The 18,677-nt window shown below is 40.2% G+C and overlaps 1 protein-coding gene across 2 annotated transcripts in view; it reads right to left on the bottom strand.

Annotated features, from left to right (window-relative positions):
• quo (quattro) overlaps nucleotides 1-16,754 on the bottom strand; it is a 28,391-nt gene extending 11,637 nt beyond the window's left edge. Inside the window, exons 1-8 of one of the 2 annotated variants that reach the window (XM_034135009.1) lie at nucleotides 16,436-16,754; nucleotides 6,975-7,172; nucleotides 4,233-5,766; nucleotides 3,017-3,181; nucleotides 2,761-2,884; nucleotides 1,855-1,948; nucleotides 1,320-1,406; nucleotides 1,094-1,210 (exon numbers count right to left, since the gene is read on the bottom strand). In XM_034135009.1, coding sequence (XP_033990900.1) covers nucleotides 1,094-1,210; nucleotides 1,320-1,406; nucleotides 1,855-1,948; nucleotides 2,761-2,884; nucleotides 3,017-3,181; nucleotides 4,233-5,766; nucleotides 6,975-7,172; nucleotides 16,436-16,438 — 2,322 coding nt within the window. In that variant the 5' untranslated portion in view covers nucleotides 16,439-16,754. Of the gene's footprint in view, nucleotides 1-1,093; nucleotides 1,211-1,319; nucleotides 1,407-1,854; nucleotides 1,949-2,760; nucleotides 2,885-3,016; nucleotides 3,221-4,232; nucleotides 5,767-6,974; nucleotides 7,173-16,435 lie in introns of both variants that reach the window. The other variant, XM_034135008.1, reaches the window with a different exon arrangement.
• Between the last annotated feature and the right edge of the window lie 1,923 nt (nucleotides 16,755-18,677).

The following is an 18,677-nucleotide window of genomic DNA, read 5'->3' on the forward strand; positions in this document are numbered from 1 at the left end:
GTACATTGTTAGAGCTCTGAGGTGATGAGTTATCTGCCCTGTTCTGCTGACAGCATCACAGGCAGTGTCATCCAGAGGCCAAGAGCTGACGCAGTGAGGTGCACGTATAATCTAAAAACAGGAGACTGCCTTCTGTGTGCTAGCAGGGAAAGACGCCAGACAAACAGAGACACAGGAGAATAGTGTCTCAGACCTGACTGCTACTGTTAATTAGACTTCCTTAACAACACTCTGAGTAGCTACTACATGAAGCCATTCCTCAGGACTTTCCATCTGGAACATTAGTGCTCTTGATTCACAACCTATTGGACTGTGACCCCGAAGCTTCACCTACTAGTTACATATTTGTGAATGGTACTCTGTTAGATTAAATTAAATGTTTTCCTTCCTTCTTATAATGTTTTTAGGGACCTGAAAATGTAAAATGATCCAGAAATTCACAAACAAAACGCAAAAGATGAAAGAAAGGAAACAAATATACAATATACAGTGTTGTAGATAAGAAACTTTAGCTTCTTCCATCTGACCTGCAGTTTACAAATGATATTCATTTTACTCAAATAGCACATTTCATGCAAAGATGCTTTCCAAAGTGCTTAACATGCCAGGATCAGATGAAAATGAAAATTAACGATAAAAAAAAAACCAATGCCCTAATGTACAAAAACCTAGAAGTAGTTTGGTTTTGAATACTTTAATCATGCATGAATAACATCAACATTTTACTTGCAAACAATTTGCCCTTTCACATTCAATTCAGCTGAAATAGTGTATATTTGAAGAGCCAGTGAGGGTTGTACTGATCAGTTTCGACAAAAATAAAAAATATTTTGGAAGTCAGTAGTTTACACTATAATGAATAATCAAATTCATATTTTGATCTTCGTACTTTCCTATTGTGACCGCAGCCTTCTTCCACTCAAATACCAAAGTTAAATGTTGCATTAAAGAATGATAGAGGTGATGGATGTTTAGTGAGGGCGTGCACATCCGTCAGTGGGATAACTGCGGTCGAACAACATCCTCCTCTGAAATAACAGGAAACTCCACAGTTTATCAACGTGATTGTGGTTTGTGAGTGAATGTGCAGTACCTGATGAAACTGCAGCCAGTCGGTGTGACTGTACGTAAAGGTCCCTCCAAGGTCAGAGGTCAGCTGGGAAGCTTCAATTGTCTTATTGAGGGCTTTCATTGAAGTCACAATTTCCATCTTATAGAAACAAAAACAAAAAGGCGAGGTTAGGCATGTAGGTAAGAGTTATCGCTAGTGTCAAATCAAGAGAACAATGGAGAACAAGGAAGAAGTTTGAATTCCTGACCTGTAACCCTGGCTGTTTTTCAGGTCGCGGACAAGTGTCCTTATCCACCAGTATCACGATACTGTGGACAGCATGGAGAGCTTGCTCCTGCAGCAGATCAGTAAGTCAGTCAGGTACAGACAAACCATAGACTATCATGTGTTATAATTCAACATAATGTAAACTGGTTACTCTGATAATTTAGATATAAGATTTGTCATAACAAAATACAATGTGTACTCTTATTGACCTTCCCTCTGAATTGAAAAAGAAAATGTCCAAGTACAATAGTCCAACAGTGTGTTACACTGGTGTAAAAGTATATCTGAAAAAATGGAGATTGCGCCCTCTAGTGCATTTTCTTTACTGCAGTGCTAACAAACCCCATGTACGTATTTACTCAGTGTTCTACAAAGCAAAACTCAACATCTTCCTTATCTGTGAATCAAGGAACACGATAGTTTACGTCTGTCATCATCTGATGATGTGTGAGTGTTTTGGGGTGAGTGCAGGTATTGTTGAGTTGGACGAGTGCATGCAGGGTTTTTTTTTTTACCTGGGCCATCAACAGAGCTTTGTAAAAATGAAGAGAAGGAGGTTTCTTCCTGGCATTGATGACCAAAGTCATTCCTAGCTCTCGAACTTCTTTCCTAGCAAAACATTTAATCATGTTAGTACACATTCAAACATTATGACTTCATAACAGTGGTCTTCATTTAATAAAAAAAAGGCTTTTAGGCTTATTAATTCCACTTCTCAAATCGGTATTTATCTTCTTATGTCTCTCTGACATCCCCATAAACACACTTTTCTTCACACATTCTTTTAAACACTTTGACGCCTTCACACTCCCCTCTTAATGTCCCCTTCTTGGGTTACTGTTGTGAGAGCCTACCTCAGAAATGGCTGCTAATTCTAGCAAGGCGCTGCATACCAGACAGTTGGCAGCCAGCCTGGCCAGGGACTGTTATGGTATGGCTCTTTAGTGGGGACAGAGGAAGGCCAAGCTATCTGGTAGAATGGTTTTATTAACTTCAAAGACTCCATTAGCCCAGTGCAAACAAACAACACTTTAAAAAGAGTGTGCTAGTAGAGTAGAGGGGGAGAAGTGACACTCCTTAGGGTCAGAACAGGTCATAGTTACTGCCGGCTGATCTCAAAGTAGCTTCTGAAGGAGGCAGAATTATTAAAAGTTGTGGTTCTGAATAAAATATGTTGTTTTATTAGTTGTAAAGCCATCAGGATGACCTATACATGATGACTTATTCAGGCTGGATGTAAGAACGTGTATCACTTTATTCAAAACCTGAACTGGAGAGATTTTAAATGGTATCTGCTGCCCTCTTGTGGTCAGAGCTATTCTTGCATACAGCATACATTTGAGCAGCTACTCTTTGTGGGTCTATATTCCAATTTGGTCTTCTTTGCTAGAAAAGATATCCAGTTAATATATTTCCAGTACCTTGGTATGGCGTGTAAGTAGAGCAGTAATTCACAGACATTCTGGGCTGTTGAAAGAGGGGATGTCCACTCCACGTTGCCAACATGGACCTCCAACACTGCTCTTCCTGTTCGGTCCCTACTGCCTGAGAGTGTACAAGACAAATAAAAAAGTAAGTGACATATAACTGAGACTGATGAAAGAGCCTGAGTCATTGTTTAATGACAAATGCTGCGATCATACAGAGAACATTATTTGGGTGATAGAAATCAAGTACCTGGCAAACAAATAAGGCCGAGTCCAAGCAGACCACCGATGCGTCTGAAACACGAGTCCTCAGTCTTTGGAGGCTGAGGAGCGTCAGAACTTGCAGACGGAAGTTGAACTTGTTGAGGAGATGGCCTTTCTATCTTTGAGAAATTGAGTTTTGAGTCTGGTCCATCTGCAGTGAAGGGAGTTCCACTCTTACTTGATTGGCAGTCTGCATTACAGTAAACACAAACATAGTTGTCTTCCCACAGGAAATGCATGGAAAACCAAATAAACCAAAATATAATTGGATCATTGCCAGAAAAAGTCAGTGTGTGTATTTTTTTCTCACAACATAATTTTGTTTAATTTATCAGACTTTGTCTCTAGAAGATGTTCTTCAAAGACAACGCGAACATTTCTTATAAACTATCAACTCCCTATTTTGCCCAGAAACGTTGTCCTTTTATAGCAACAGTAGTTATTCAATTCTTTATCCGGAAATCTTAATGGTCATCAATCAACATGTTCACAACTGCACAGCTGCAGACAGCATTTAACATTGGACATGGTTTCTGTAACAAAACTCTAAAGTGGCCTTGCGACTAAGCCTGGCTTTGATTTCAGACATCCTAATTGGCCTCCCTTTAGGGCCAACAAAGACGTGCCTGTGTTCTCTCCTTGCTGCTTTAACAGTCCATGACAAACATGTCTCAAGTCAAGATCTCTACATGCCCCTCTGAGGGCATAAAGGTGCATGCCAGCGGGTGCAGGGGACACAGAGACCTCCTTCTTGCACGTTATGCTGTCTCTCTGCATTAGAGGAATGCTCTGCTCTTTCTTTTTACCCAAGGGGTTCAGGCCCTCCCCTTCATGGGGGTGCAGCATGCTATTTCCGTTCACTCCCTCTGTTATGGGAATAGTGTGAATGTAGCTGTACTGCTGAAGAACCAAGACAGCAGTGGGAGAAGATCATACTCAAGTCTGATCTTTGACCTTTGAACCCTTCTCTCTAAAGAGCCTTCATGATCTCAGTGAAGCGCATTCCTCCAAGCACGCGAGGTCACGGTCGAGTTTCAATCAGTCAGTTTGGCGTGAATGTTCAGTTGCCCTTCAAGCATTTAGCAACAGATCATAACAAATGGCTGTGTGTGCAGTAATAACAATGTACAACATATGTGTGTGGGTGGAGAGAAAAAGAAAGTAGTTTGGATTATTAGCCTTAACTTGTCTAGTCTGCTTACCTTTTTTAGAGGACTTCAGTCTTTCCAGCTTCAAAGTCACTTGATCCAACAGTTCACCTTTCTTACACTGCATGATGCTTGTGATTGTGTCAGGGCAGATATCACTGTGGCTCCTGTTGTTGACTTTATAGAGAAGTGGACTCCCTTTGGAAGTCTCTGACACCGTGGACAGAGACCTAACCTTAACTTTTTGTTTTCCTGATGGTGTCACAACCTCCACTTTCTGAAGAGCTTTATCATCACCGCCTGACCCAGGGTGCGCACTAGCATTATGTGCTGTCTGTTGGGAAATAAGTTTCATCTGAATTTTGTGACTATGGCTCAAACCAGGTGTTGATTTCAAGATCTTGGGGGATTCCTTCATGAGGTCTTCCGATTCAGAACTGGTAGGAAGATCTTTGAGTTGAGATGCAAAGGTCTCTGGTGTTGGTTCAGGACAGCAGTGTCTGTATTGGCAGCGCTTGTTACTCATCACAGGTTTATTACAGTGGTTACAAAAGTTTCCAAGTTTGTCTCTTTGAGCTTCAAATGCTCCTTTGGATCCTAACTCTGTCTCTTCACAAAGGCTGACCTCCTCCACGGCAGCCAGGAGCTCCACACTCCCTCTCTCAAAAGCGACTGGGTTTCTCAGTGCTGCCACGTAAGATTCTCTGTACCTACACTTCAAGTCTTGGTCAGCTGACTCAGGCTCAAGCCTTCCCTGGCTGCACGGTGTACAAGGCTCCTCTGCATACTGAAGGGTGCCTTCACAGGGAACATTATTCCTAAGTGGTACAGGTGGTGGTGGTCTGACAGGTTTAAACAATACTGAATTGGGTGGATGTGGATGGCTCTGTTTATCCACAAACCTCTTCCCTTTGGCAATATCCACCAGATCCACATAATCACCTTCAATCTCTCGATAATTATGACTGTCCCAAGTATTAGGAGAAACCCAACCCACAGGTTTGATTAAAGGTCTGGAGCATGATTTTGGGGTTCGTCTTTCATGATCCATTTTGACGAGTTTGGAAGAGCTGTCCACCGTTTTGAAAGAAGCTGTCACCCTGTCTTTGGCAGGACAAAACATGGCTTCCATCGGGAGGGTGGAGGAGTTGAAATGGGAAGGAACAGAGATCTGTTTTGGCTCAGGAGGAGTTTCTCGATACGTGGGCAAGATCTTAGGCTTGTCTAAAAACTCTGGGTTGGCGATTTCAGCCCAGGGCAACTTGATCACTCCTTGATCCGTGCAAAGTAAGCAACGGGAAAGAGGAGTTCCTTGGCGTCCTTCATTGATTTCCTGCAGCCATTCCTCAGTGAAGATGCAGGGGTAGGAAGTCTCAGGAACGGGGGTCTCCTCCACTTCTCGACAGCCCTCCTCCAGAAGACTTTTGAGGACAACGCGAGCAGCTTGTTCCCCGAAAGGCTCCACCTGCAGATAGAAGTCTCCAGGACGCAGCAGCAGAGGGTTCACAGGTGCTAACTGGATGACGGTTTTGTCATGGAGACACAGAGGCCAGCCCTCACAGCGAAAAACCACATCAGAGTATCCAGCCTAGAAAAAATAAAATAATAAGTTGTCTGTGTCATTTTGGTTTTATTTACTCTACCTAATACATTTTTATCATATTTTCATTTATGTGTAAGTTCTTGTCTTCTCCTATTTTAAAATATTAGTCATATTTAGTAGATTGTTAGAATACACTGTAAATATTTATTATTTTGATGACTTTTAATGCATAGAGCATACAAAGAGCTGAGTTATCTGTTACCAAGTAAACACAAGATAAGCTGCAGCTTGGAAATGTATCATTGTTTATAAATGTTATGTATGGTATGCAACTGGATCTGCACTGTAACACACCCAAATGTGTTTATACATGGATAGAGACGCGTATTCCAGGTATGCAAGAGCGAGTAAAAAAAAGGGAGATATTCATAATATTTATATGAAAAAAGTTTATGTTATTGTATCTCACTCTTTTTTGTATTCCTCGTCTTCTCATATGAGGATTAATCATGCTTTGATTTTTGGAACTACAGTTCCCATGGGGACTTTGCAATTGTAAACAGGAAGTGTAATGTCGGTAAGGACGCTATGGGCTACAATTTCAACCTGCTTCAGCCCACTCCATTTCTTTTTGGCAGCATTTAAAGTATGCCGAATTAGTTATTAGCTGTTCTTTGTGCATTGTACCCAAGGTTGTATACAATTCATAGTGGAATACTTTGATACTGAATACAACTAAAAACGCAATGCTTTTTCAGGGAAGTTTTGCACTTATTAAGAGCGTCTTTTTGCTGAGATTTCCTAAGCACATGTGGACGTGTATTCGCTATGGACAGCAGGGATATACAATCTTTGGAAGGGTAAGTCAAAGCGAATGTAAAACACCCTTAGTGGGAGCTTTATTAAGCACACTTGTTGATCTATTGCATTCCAAAAAACCGAATCCTGTAGTTCCATGAAGTCTACTTTAGTATTTTTGTAGGCCTACACTTATCCTAACAGTAGGTATTAACTTCAGTTTGTAGTGATATTATAAGCATTGAGGAGTGTGATGTGAAATTTATTATATTGGGAGGTCTTTACATTTTTCTGTCATTTCCATGTATGTAAAAATAGAGGACAAAGACACTAGAAACACATCTTAATCACCCACTTTGATCTCGATAATAAAAGTCTAATTTAATTTACACATTTCAGACAATATCCACACAACCCTTTCTGTAAAAGCCTGGAATACATGGGTGAATACTCACACATGCTGCCTGTTGAACACTCTCCAGCAGGTGTTTGGAGGGAATGAGGAAGTCCAGCAGACACTGTAAAGCATCACCGTAGTAACGTTCCTCTATGGTGCGAAACAGCTGGCAGAGGACGATGGGAGCTGTGGCCTCGAAAGGAGGGAAGAGGGCCGAGAGGGCGCTCTGGATGGACGAGTCCAGAGATTCAGGGTTCTGGAGGTCAAGAAGAGGTGCTGGTCGGTGAGATAAGGTTTGTGTGTATGATTATTATTGACTGTTAGACTCTGGCTAAACCCATGAAGAATACCAGCAACAACAAATCAATAAATCAAAGGCTACGAATAAAAATGATACAGTTAAACTTAATAACCACCTGTTCTTGGATGAGAAAGCAATCAATTCCATTTGATTCTTTTTGTGACTTTTGCATTTAATGTCTACTTTGATTTAAAGTATTAATGAGTCAAAGCCACAGGAACTATATCAAACCCTAGAACTGATATTGCAGGAAAATTAAAACCCTCTTCACTTCAAATTAACGCAATAAAACATCTGATGTGCACATAATGAAGGCTTGGACGGGAAGTTAAGGAGTGGTGTGATGTGCACATTCTTTTCAAATGAGTAATGAGTTTTTAATCAAGGCTCATAAATTGTAAAACATTCATTGTAATAAATCGTATATTACAGACTATCTTGTGTCATTGAAATAGCTGCCCTCAAACTGAAATCCTGTCATTGCAGTTATTAAATAATGTGGCATATAATCTGAATTTATTGGCCTTTTCCATCCAATGACATGTATTGTGCGAGTTCTGGTCAAATGTGTGTGAAAATATAGCAACCTGAGTGTGTAGTGTGGACTACACTTTTCAAAGTAAATGTCTTTTCTAACACTGATTTCTTTGAAGAAGCTCCACATGGTCAAGGGAGTACAAATACCCTGTAAATGCAAAACGACAGGACAGATATTTTTCTTGGCCTTTCACCCCTCGCTGTGCTCGTTTTGAATACATCAAAGAGGTTTTATTTGGTTTAAAAGCGATAAACCTTTGTGCATGAGTGCACTTTTTGGATTATGAACTGGGCCTACATGTATCAGTAAATGCATTATCATCTTTTACAAACTGAAACGTCCACCAAAAGATCAAATTCACCAAAAATGTAAACAAAATAATCTATTCACTTATCAAAAGGCTTTGAGGTGAATTAATACTGTCATCTTTAGGAGATCAAGAGGGGTATTTTGGTTGAACCTAATCAAAAGAGTATCTGGAGAAGATTAAGTCTGTCCTGCATGAGTATGTGCAACTTGTTTCATGTCTGGCCAGGATATGCTTCGTTTAAACTCCTATATTTGTAGCAGACCAGGGCCAGCGTCTGATCTTATTCAAAGTGACAAGAAGAAGCAAAGCAGAGAAAATAAATGCCCAGTCCTGTTAAAAATTACCATCAAAAAGCAAGTGCGTGAAACGACACAATTCTCTGTCATAGGAACACTTAGTGCTCATCTTTACTGCATGTAGAAATGTCCTTAGTAGATAAGCTGCCAACACCAGCTGTGCCACGGGTGACATCCAGCTAAACTCACAACCTATTTTCAGATGAAGAGAGGCCGTCTTCAAAGCATTTTTGGTCAACCACCTGATGGCATGACAGCCAGGCTTTTAATGCAATTGAATAAGCATTGCAAATACAGGACTTTTGATTTGATTGTGTAATACTGGAGATACTGTAAAACAAACTCAGAGTGTTACCTGTAGGTTGATTGTAAATTGTCATGTGAATCAAACAATTACTTTACTGAGGCGTGGCTCTGTGAGGCTTCGTGTAATTACATTTTTGCTTATGCAGGCATGCTTGGAGGTGAATACTAACCACAACAGCATGCTTCACAAACACAGTTGGGTTTAGCAGGTTTTAAGGCTTAACCACATTTACTACCAGCACAAATCTAAAGTACAACTAAGTCTGATTGATGTCATTAATATCAAAGGCATTTAGTCAAAAGCCAGACTATTTAACACAATTGATGATAGGGGCTTACTTAATAAAAGGAAACGATCGACAACGTTGTTTATTTGATATCTTTTAAGATCCTATAAAAGTGTATTTTTCTATAACGCCTTGTGTTTCTTTAAATAATGTCTTAATGGCTTTCTGTTTTGAAAGATGCTATACATATAAACTTGCCTTCTTTGTTTTAAATTTAGCCTGGGAGGAAATCTGTTCAAAATACGTGTTTAAAATACCTTTCACGTACTTGTCTGATGTTGGATAGGTGCACAGTACTTTTGAATATGTGTTCTAATAGCACCTATGGCACGTAGTAGTTCAGTACAAGGAATGACACCTTGTTATGAAATTAAATGAATAATATTCATGTTGAGTTTAAGGACTTGACGCTTCCTCTGGATCAAGACAGGTCTTAGCAGCTAACCACAGCAGGCGTGCTATTCATACAATCACTTCACAGTACCCTGCTGTGTCAATCTCCCAGCTCCACAAAGGAGTCTGTTTTTAGCCCCCCTCCTCATTTAGCTTGATGGCCTAACCGAGACCAGAGACCAGCCCAGGATAAACAGAAGGACCGCAGCTTCAAAGAGCTCACACTGGTTAGCACGGGGACTACTGCGCTCACTGCTTAGCTACGGATGCTTTTGGGAGCACCTTGGACAGCCATGAAACATTGGGAACAAAGGTCATAAAGTAGTTACATGAGTCACCAAATAATTCCACAACTCATACAACTTAGTTTAGTGTTTACATCCTCTGTTAGCTACACCTTTCAAACATTGTTTACATTTGAAATACAGGCAGTTTTGTACACATTTAGATAGATTCATCCACAGAATTAATGTAAGATGTTGGATCTTAATCAATATCAATATTTGACCACTCTTGCAAAGTTTTCTTAGTTCTTCCAGACATTGCATGTGCTCAGTAGAAAAAAATGCTTCCTTTTTGTGATTGTGCACATCTGTCACAATAGATTAGTCAATGAGAACAGAATACCTTCGAGGTTGGCTGTTGAACGGTAATGCAGCACAGCTGTCTTAGTCTGAATGCAGCCATTGAACTATGGGTTGTACTGTATGCTTTAAGGCTTACACTAAACCAGAGACATATCTTTTTCTTAAGTCACAGTTAAGAGATGGGGCATTTTGTTTTTACTCTAGATTTCATTCTGGAATTCACAACATATTCCAATCTCTCTTCTTTAGCCTGACTTTAAATCAGTCATTGAAATTCAGTCTTTGAAAAAATATGACTTGTTATCATAACATTACCTCAAAATCATTTGAGATGTAGACCTATTTTTGTTAACACTAGCTAAAATGACAAAACTCCTTAGCTTGGCTTAACTTCTTCTCAAAACAAAGATGGTTGAAAACACGACACGGGCTCCTCTCTGTGGGTGGTTGGCTGGTGATACTCATATAAGTGAGAACCACTTGAGATTTTACAAAGCGTTGCTCTGCTGGACCAAGCTCAGAAAGGCTAGCCAGCCAAATGAACTGAGAGTAAGGAGAGTGGGCTGCCGGCGTTGGGCTCTCCTCTGCATCTCATTATATCGCACAAAGTGCCAGACAACATGCAAAACAGGTTCAATGTACAAGGTTGTTTATTTGTCGAACTAGGTCTGAACTGATCTGTGAAAGGTTCTGCAGGAATTCCTCTAAGACAAAGCTAAATTATGTCCCTAAGTTCTTGCCAAATTCACCACTGGATCTAAAATACATGTCCAGAACTACAGTAAATAAACAACCTCTCTGTAAAACATAGTGTTATGGACGTGAAACCCTGACTGGCAAACATGCAAATATTCAGCATCTGGAACAATAAATACACAAATGGGGAAACTAAGTAACTTCATCTTCTTTACTTCTTATGATTTAGATTTCTCTCATTTGGCGGGTTGTACGGATCATTATTTACTTACATGACCTTTCCTTATTCAAGATATGTGTTGGTTCCCTCTAGTAGTTGTATTGAGCGATTTGGGCATTTAATGGAGATGAAGAGATTGCCAACCACATTGAAAATGTTATGTTAGGGATTAAAACAGCAATAAATGCAAGGAATACACGTGAGGCTCTGAGATGTATGCTCAGATTGTCTTTTAACTCCCATATTATTGTATAAGCTGACGTTTTATAATGTGCAGTACAATTGAAATGTCTCATCACACTTTTAGTCTTTTTGCTGTTTTGTCTGCATTCCTTTTGTGTGTTTAACCGTTCGTCCCATTACAAAAACTCCTGGTTAGCAGCAATTTGTTCAGTCTTGTGTGAGCACCCAGACACAATCACTGCCCTACATCCTACAATAACACAATGTGTCACTGCATGTCAGTGTGCAGTTTCTAGCTGAAGTTTCCTCATGTTGACAGAGTTGCTACTTCTTTTCCAGGGTATTTTCACTCCCACAATCAGCCAGAGAGAAGCATTCTATCGAGCTTAAATCCTGGACCTTTATCTTGGGCTGCAGATACGTTGGGACTTGATCGATGTCCAGCTGGCCGCACCCTCTATACATTTAACGCAAGGGAATTCCCTCTTTGCCCCTCATTATCCAGTGCAGCCGGTGATTTAACCCTAGAAATAGCTTCAGCTCCCAACAAAGATCTGTGTTTGACCTGAATTGGCATGCTAGCATGGACAACAGGCATCTGTCTTTGTCTTGTCCACCCTTCAGGCCCCCTGGGAGTTTTCGCCTTATTAAGCAGATAATTACAGGTTTCCTCCATATTGCCTTGGGCCTTGGCCAAAGAAAGTCTGGACCCAGATTTGAGCCACAGTATAAACAAACTGTCAAGGTGTGTAATAATGCACAATGTGTATATGTGTCATCAGCCACAAAGCTCAAAAGATTAGAGCAGGTAAGCTGACCAGAATGTGACTTTAAAGAAGATTAACTTCAACTAAATGGACAAAGTTCCTGATGCGACATTCTGTAAGGATTTGTTGATGTCTGTGTCTTTACTGGTCAACACATTTCTTTGAAATCCTCATAAGAAATGGACTGTCACGGCACCTCCGGGCTGAACCCAAAACATAAGAAGAAGTGACAGTTGTGTCAAGACCTGCCAGTAAATCCTGAAGACTGAGTGAATTCTGCAAGTACGGACATGAAGATATGTCCAAGAGTCTAAGATGACACACCACCAACTCAGCCATAGCATCAGCCAACAACAGCCGGTGACAAAGAGGAATGATGGGAAATGACACCTAACCTCAAGTAATATTGAGAAATATTACCATGGTAAGAAGAAAGTGAAAATGTGCAGTTTATACAGACTGGTTTGACACAAATCCTAAAAGAAGAAAGATGACAAGAGCAAGTCATATCATATAACAAGTTATCATTATCTGTCAGTTATTTCCTATCCTCCCTTTTTCCTCCTCAAACATTTGGTATCTCCAATTTGGCAGTGAGACAGTGCTTTCATTGTGTGTGATCCACTCTTGTTAAACTCAGCAGAGGGGCACTCTATTCAGCTAAGCCATCTTAAATCCTTTTAACCGGTAAAAAAAAAAAGCACCTCCAAAACAAAACCCCTACATCGTTTTTATTAGTCACCGCTGCCAGCAGTAAAGATGGTATGTGCTTCCTATCGGACCTTCAATCTGGCACGGTTCCTATTATACTTTTTTTTTTATTTGTGAGGACTTTAGCTATGTTTGTAAAGTGAAGAGGCCACATTAATAGTGACTTAGGTTTCCGATTCAGGCTTTCTTCTTATGCTGCATGAGATTCAAGATGAGATTTTATTTCACAATGACTCATTAATCCACCCTGAATTTTTTATCAATGAGCAATGACGACTGGCTTGTAATATTTTATCTTATAGGACAATCAACCTAGTGTATCTGGATCCGACATTAATCACGGCTGTCATCTCTTTTGTAATAAAGAACTGACTCACAGCAGCCCTTCATGACAACTACACGTTGTGAAATGTAACAATTAAAAAACTGTTTTGTTTAATAATGTCTACCACTGTTTTGGATACACTCCTTCTCAGTCATGCCAGGTCAGCATATTTTGAAATCTTACCCTAGGCTCAGACTGCTGTGTAGTTAAAAAAGTTGCCAAATGCCTGATGAGGCGATAGGATAGGAAGAGCAGCTGGGTGCAACTATAAGGCTTCCTCCAAAGACTTATCATTCCCAATGTCCATTTAAAAACTGAAACTAAACGACAATATTGTTGAGTTTTTTCTGGAATGTCTTCACGACTGACTCATAATGCACCGCTCCCATTTTACTGACAACACAACTCCTGGGTTTTAGCTCATATCCCAAAGGTTGCATTCTGGCAAACTACAAGATATGAAACATAAAAATGGTTTGTTTTTAAAGAATGCAACACACCTAACTACCATTGTTCATCTCACAATGTTAAAATGTCCAAGACATTGAAAAAGGACTGAAATACAATTAATCGAGGGCCTTGTGCCCTAACACGGGAGATTTTATAGTCAGCATGTGAATGTGTTTACAAGAAGTGTACTAAACACTGACATCTGCTGCTCTTCATTCCTGAGCTCCGCAAACAAGTGCATAACGCCAACAAGAGCCAAACAGAGCACAGCAGTCTACATGGAATTCAAACTGAATGTCTTATCCTTCAGTAAATGTTGTCTCATCTCACAGAATGTCCCCTCAGATTTGCCGATTAAAGTTGTTAGGCTGGTTTTGAATGAAGCAACAAAACCTGATTCCTATGACTCGAGACTGGCGCATCATGATCACTGAACCAGCTATAATACAGGTGTTATCTTCTTTAAAAAAGCCCCGAGAGGATAAACAACAGCAGTTCAAACATAGTCTGGGTATGAAATCACAAAGCTACAGTGACTCTTTCTACAGACAATGCAGGCTGACAGCCTATACTATAGCAGCAAATAGTTTTCCCCAAACACTTGGCAATGGCTCTGTTATCAAAATACACCACACAGCATCTATTGAGTTTGACCCGCTTTTGTGCTACAGAGATAATAAACACACTGAAAATATGTTTCACAGCTCCATGACAACCCTCAGAAACTCGACTCCCTGATTGAAGAAAGTTGGAAATGGTTTGGCCCAAACAGCTCCACGAGGCAGATGTCTGCAATTAGACATATTTTCTCTATAAATCACATCAGTTCATTGTTACGATTCTCCCCGTCTGGCTTTGTAGACATTTGGCGAAATCACAGAAAATGAAGCAGTGGGCAGGAAGTAGTATTTGTTGGCCAAAGGGAGAACAGACTGTAGTATTGTTAAAATGTGATGACTTAATACAGGCAGGGAGAAGAAGCTACTGATACTGTCTCTACCCTGGATGTTACAGAGAGAGAGAGAGAGACACAGCTGTGACCCTTAAAGCTTGGCCTGAATGTATACTGTCAGCAAGTCAAAACCTGGATGCTCTCACACAGCTTGTTTACATCACATAATAGATTAAGGTATGCATGCATACTCTAGGCTGAGTGGTTGAAAAACGAACTGTTACGAATGAGCATATCTGACTGATGATATGGAGCAGGCATGTGAAAGTGTATCTCAGTTATCAAGAGACTTAAAGCTGCTACAATAAAAATATATATTTTTTATGTGTGGGAAAGCTGGTCGTTTTTCACCACAAACTCACATATAATTATTATCTGACTTTGCAGTTTCCCTGAGCATTTTAGCATCTTTCGGCTCATTGTTTTTGGTTTTATGACCGCAACATGATAGTAAAAAATGTTTTCTCAGCTAGCATGTTGTTTTATAACAAAATAAACTTCAAGCCTGATATTTTTACAAAGGAGTCAGTGAAAAGCTAAACAGAGCTAAAAGCAGAGTAAATATTTGACAGTACATTTGTTAGGTTGAGATGCTAATGTTGCCACAAATCCACTTTATGACATAGCAAAAGACATACTGTAATCAAATGTTTTGCTAAGCGAGTTGCAAATCTGCCATTGTAAGTTGTTCTCACGATATATCCTTCAAATCAGAGAAAACCTTAAACTAAACCTGTTTTGGCAAGACGAGAGCACAACCAAAACCCTGGAGCAAATCTCATGTGGGATGATTTGCATTGACTTTGAATATACTTTGAATTCTGCAACGGACATGGACACTGCAAATTCTACCATGTTAACCATGTTCAATGTACAATGAATGAAACCCATGCTTCTGTGAGGCCTTAAGGAGAAAAGGTGTTTAACCTTGCTGGTGAATGAATGACTCTCTTGGCTGTCCTTGTCACACAGTAACTCCTGCCAAGGCAAATACAATTCACACCAGTAGCCCGGGACTTTGTATTTGTCATTGCTGAGTGTTTATCTAAGATTGAAACTCCTGGTGATGCACGTTTTTCGTAATCTAATAATTTGGACTCTGCTGGCTCATGACTGGAAGTTGGAGGGTGGTCACGGAAGACGACATTGGTCATGCAATAAGTAAAACAAACAATTGGGGTTGTTAAAGCTGGTCAAACAAGTGCTGCGGTGCATGTGAAGGAAGGACAAAGTACAGTGGTGGCCACAATGAGAAGCCAAGTCTGCACTCCTTTAAACATCCTTCCTTCCTGCTCTCCTTAAAGCTATCAATTATTTGGCTCCCTTGGACAGATGTTAGGGGTCTGACTGGTTTCCATATAAAGAAGAATGTTATAAATGGAAAGCTTAAGACAAGTAAGGAGAAGCTTATTATGCCTCATTATGGTCTTTATCATAACATTACTCTTTATCTGCTAATTTGTTTGACTATTTCGCAGCAGCAACAAGCAGTTATTAAAACTTCAAAGATGCTTACCACAAACCCATCATCCAACATGTTCCCATCTTAGGGCTCACTCTTTGTCATTTATTAGTTTCTTGTTGTGCCTGGGATTAGAGCGGCCCTGCGGTTTGAGCTTTTTAAAGTGCTGAACACTGAGCTGGAGAATTCCATTATGTGCCAATGCAAAGCAGTCAAATAATGTATTCCCCAAACACTCTCCACTCACTCAAGTATGTGTGCCATCCGCATCTATTAGGTCCAAATCAAAGGACTTCAAGATGCAAAACAAAAGACAATGTGCCTCTCTCTGTCACTCAGTCTTTGTCAGTGTGCACATGCTTTAGAAGCTAGAGATGCCGTGGGCTGGTGATGTGAAACAGTCCCACAAACTGTGCTAAGGATAACACAAATATTTAAAGAGTGCACTTACATTAGCTTTGTGCTGCCTTTGTATGTCACACAGATTAGGTTTCATTGAGAGAGGAAATGTGCATTAGTAATGTGCATGGTAACACACAAACTGAAAAAATGACAGCTAAAAGCATACACAATGCATTAGTTACAATATGAGTATTCTTAGGGTTCATTCACACATGACCTGCAAAGCCACAGAGAGAAGTCACTTGTCCAAATCTCTGTTACTAAGTCAGTGGAGAACTCTTAACTCTTAAAGCAACACAAGTCAAGATCCAGCAGTAAAACCAAAAACGTTACCATCTTTGCAGGTGATTTCTTCTCTATAAGGCAGAAAGTCTATTTAGTTCTTGTTCCTGATAATCCTCTCCAGAGAGTCTCCCTTGGCTCCGTGCTGAGAGACTTGCCATGTTTAGAGCATCAACAACAGAAGTCTGCTGAAGTATATCCACATGACAGTGAGTTGTCTTGATCGAAAAGTAACCAAAGTTATTCCCATTCTTTGTACACTTTTCACAAGTCTTGAGTTTGTAGCACAGAGAGCTACAACTTGCCAGGCTGCCTGTTGATCCTCTTGCTTCACTTCTTTCGCTTCTCTGGCCACTCTGAGTGTTTAGGGGACGGGAGAGAGAGAGGGAAGGAGGGAGCAAGAGAGTGCCTGAGAGGGGGAGGAGAAAAGCTTTCTCTTTCAAGGGAAATCCCCCTCGAGGCTTTTCAGAGTTTCTCCCCTCTCTCTGAAACACACGCAGGCTTTATCACATACCCTAACACACTCACAGACACAACATGCCACAAATGGACACACAAAAGCATGCCAGTATGCACATACACACCCACTCAATGTGAAGGTTACTGTATGCAAATGTAGGAATTGAAACATTTCCACATCCTACTTTGTCATGCATGTAAACACACCGATGTGCTCCTCTGGCCCAGCATCAGAGAAATGCAGAAATCCAGCCCCTTGTCTGTGGCCCCTTTTTTTTCTTTCTATTTCAATCACTGGAAGTTTTTTTAAAGCCTAAGTCAGTCTTTCTCCTCTCCCCTGTCACTCCTAGACTTCCACTGTCTGCTCCGGGCTTTCTCATTTCCTTTCTCCAGCAATTGTCTTCCGGCAGACTGCCCAGTCTTTGACCGTTATCAAAGGGGGTGAGAGCAGAGGGGGCTTCCCTGACGTTGTCCGAGCCAAGCAGCAGGCATTGAATAGTGCTGCTTTACATCCGCAGTAGGCCAGAGGAATTTAGGGTTACACCCTCTGGACTACCTTTTACATCTGGATTTGGAAGATAGAGAGTATGAAACACAAAACCCCCTGCTGTAAGAAGCGAGGTTCATCTCTGAGACATTCTTTGAGAAAACAGATTGACAGGAGATGGTTTATTTCTGTCTGTGAATTAGTGTTATTGAGGAGAATTAGAAAACTAGCTCACACATTGCCTCAACCCATGTCTGTTTGTTGGTTCAAATTCCAGAAATTACTAGAGTCCATACATATTTTCATTACCAGGATAACAGGCAGAATATATTTACTTTAATTAAACTTTCCTCTTCATTATGCAGGTGAAGGGGCAGCTAGAAATATGAAACGTAAGCCTCTGACCTTCTCTGTAATTCTCTCGGTATCTGTGGTTTCCCGCTCTGCAGAAACAGCAGTCTTTTAAGCATTCCTCACATGTTTTTCTTTCACAGAAAGAGAGCCATGCTGATTTGTCTCTCACCCTAAATTACAGAAATATGTAGGTAACATTCTTGAAATGTTGAGCACTGTTCCACTCCCCATTTCTCCCCTTTTTCTTCCATCTTTCAAAACTTGTGTATTGAACATCCCATTATAATATCTCCCCCAACATTCAGCATTGTATTATGACAGGGAAACTGAACAGTCAGGAGACAGAGTGAATATGAAGGATGTTAACCAAAAGTGCTTGCTCATACTAATCCAACAATCATGTGTCTGCTTAACAGTAATAATACTAAGGCCAATATTAATATAAAAACGTGTTTACTGACTTTCACCAATTGAAATAGACAAATTCAATATTTTAAGAAAGTATTACTTATCCTTTTAGCTCTGTATTTGGTCTTCATCACTCACTCTCATCAAACATATACAGCTCTTTTGTTACTAAATGCTTAACTGTTCTTGTACTAGTTGCTAACTTTGTCTGTTTGCTGTCCCGTGCTTGGCAGGTAGTATACAGTTAGTTTATCCGTTTGTTTTCTTCTTTAAAAAACTGCTGACTTTTGTAAAGAAACTATGCACGAGGGTGTTGAACAATGCATGACAAGCGACATCTGTTGCAGTATTTGATAAATAACAAAAAAATTATTTTAGCAGCTTTAATAGTTTCAATAAAGTCTATCAACCAATATGTGAGGGATATTTAAGACATAACTCACATAAACATGCAATGCCTACTTTGAATTTCTAGGGCCACATTTAACTAGAGATCAAACAATGATGTAATTGTTTCAAAGTTACTTATCTTTGTCCGTTTATTTCTATTTACCACCCGAAATGTTCAGCAATACTTTGTATTTG

The sequence above is a fragment of the Trematomus bernacchii genome, unplaced genomic scaffold, assembly GCF_902827165.1.
Source record: "Trematomus bernacchii unplaced genomic scaffold, fTreBer1.1, whole genome shotgun sequence".
NCBI classification, from domain to species: domain Eukaryota; kingdom Metazoa; phylum Chordata; class Actinopteri; order Perciformes; family Nototheniidae; genus Trematomus; species Trematomus bernacchii.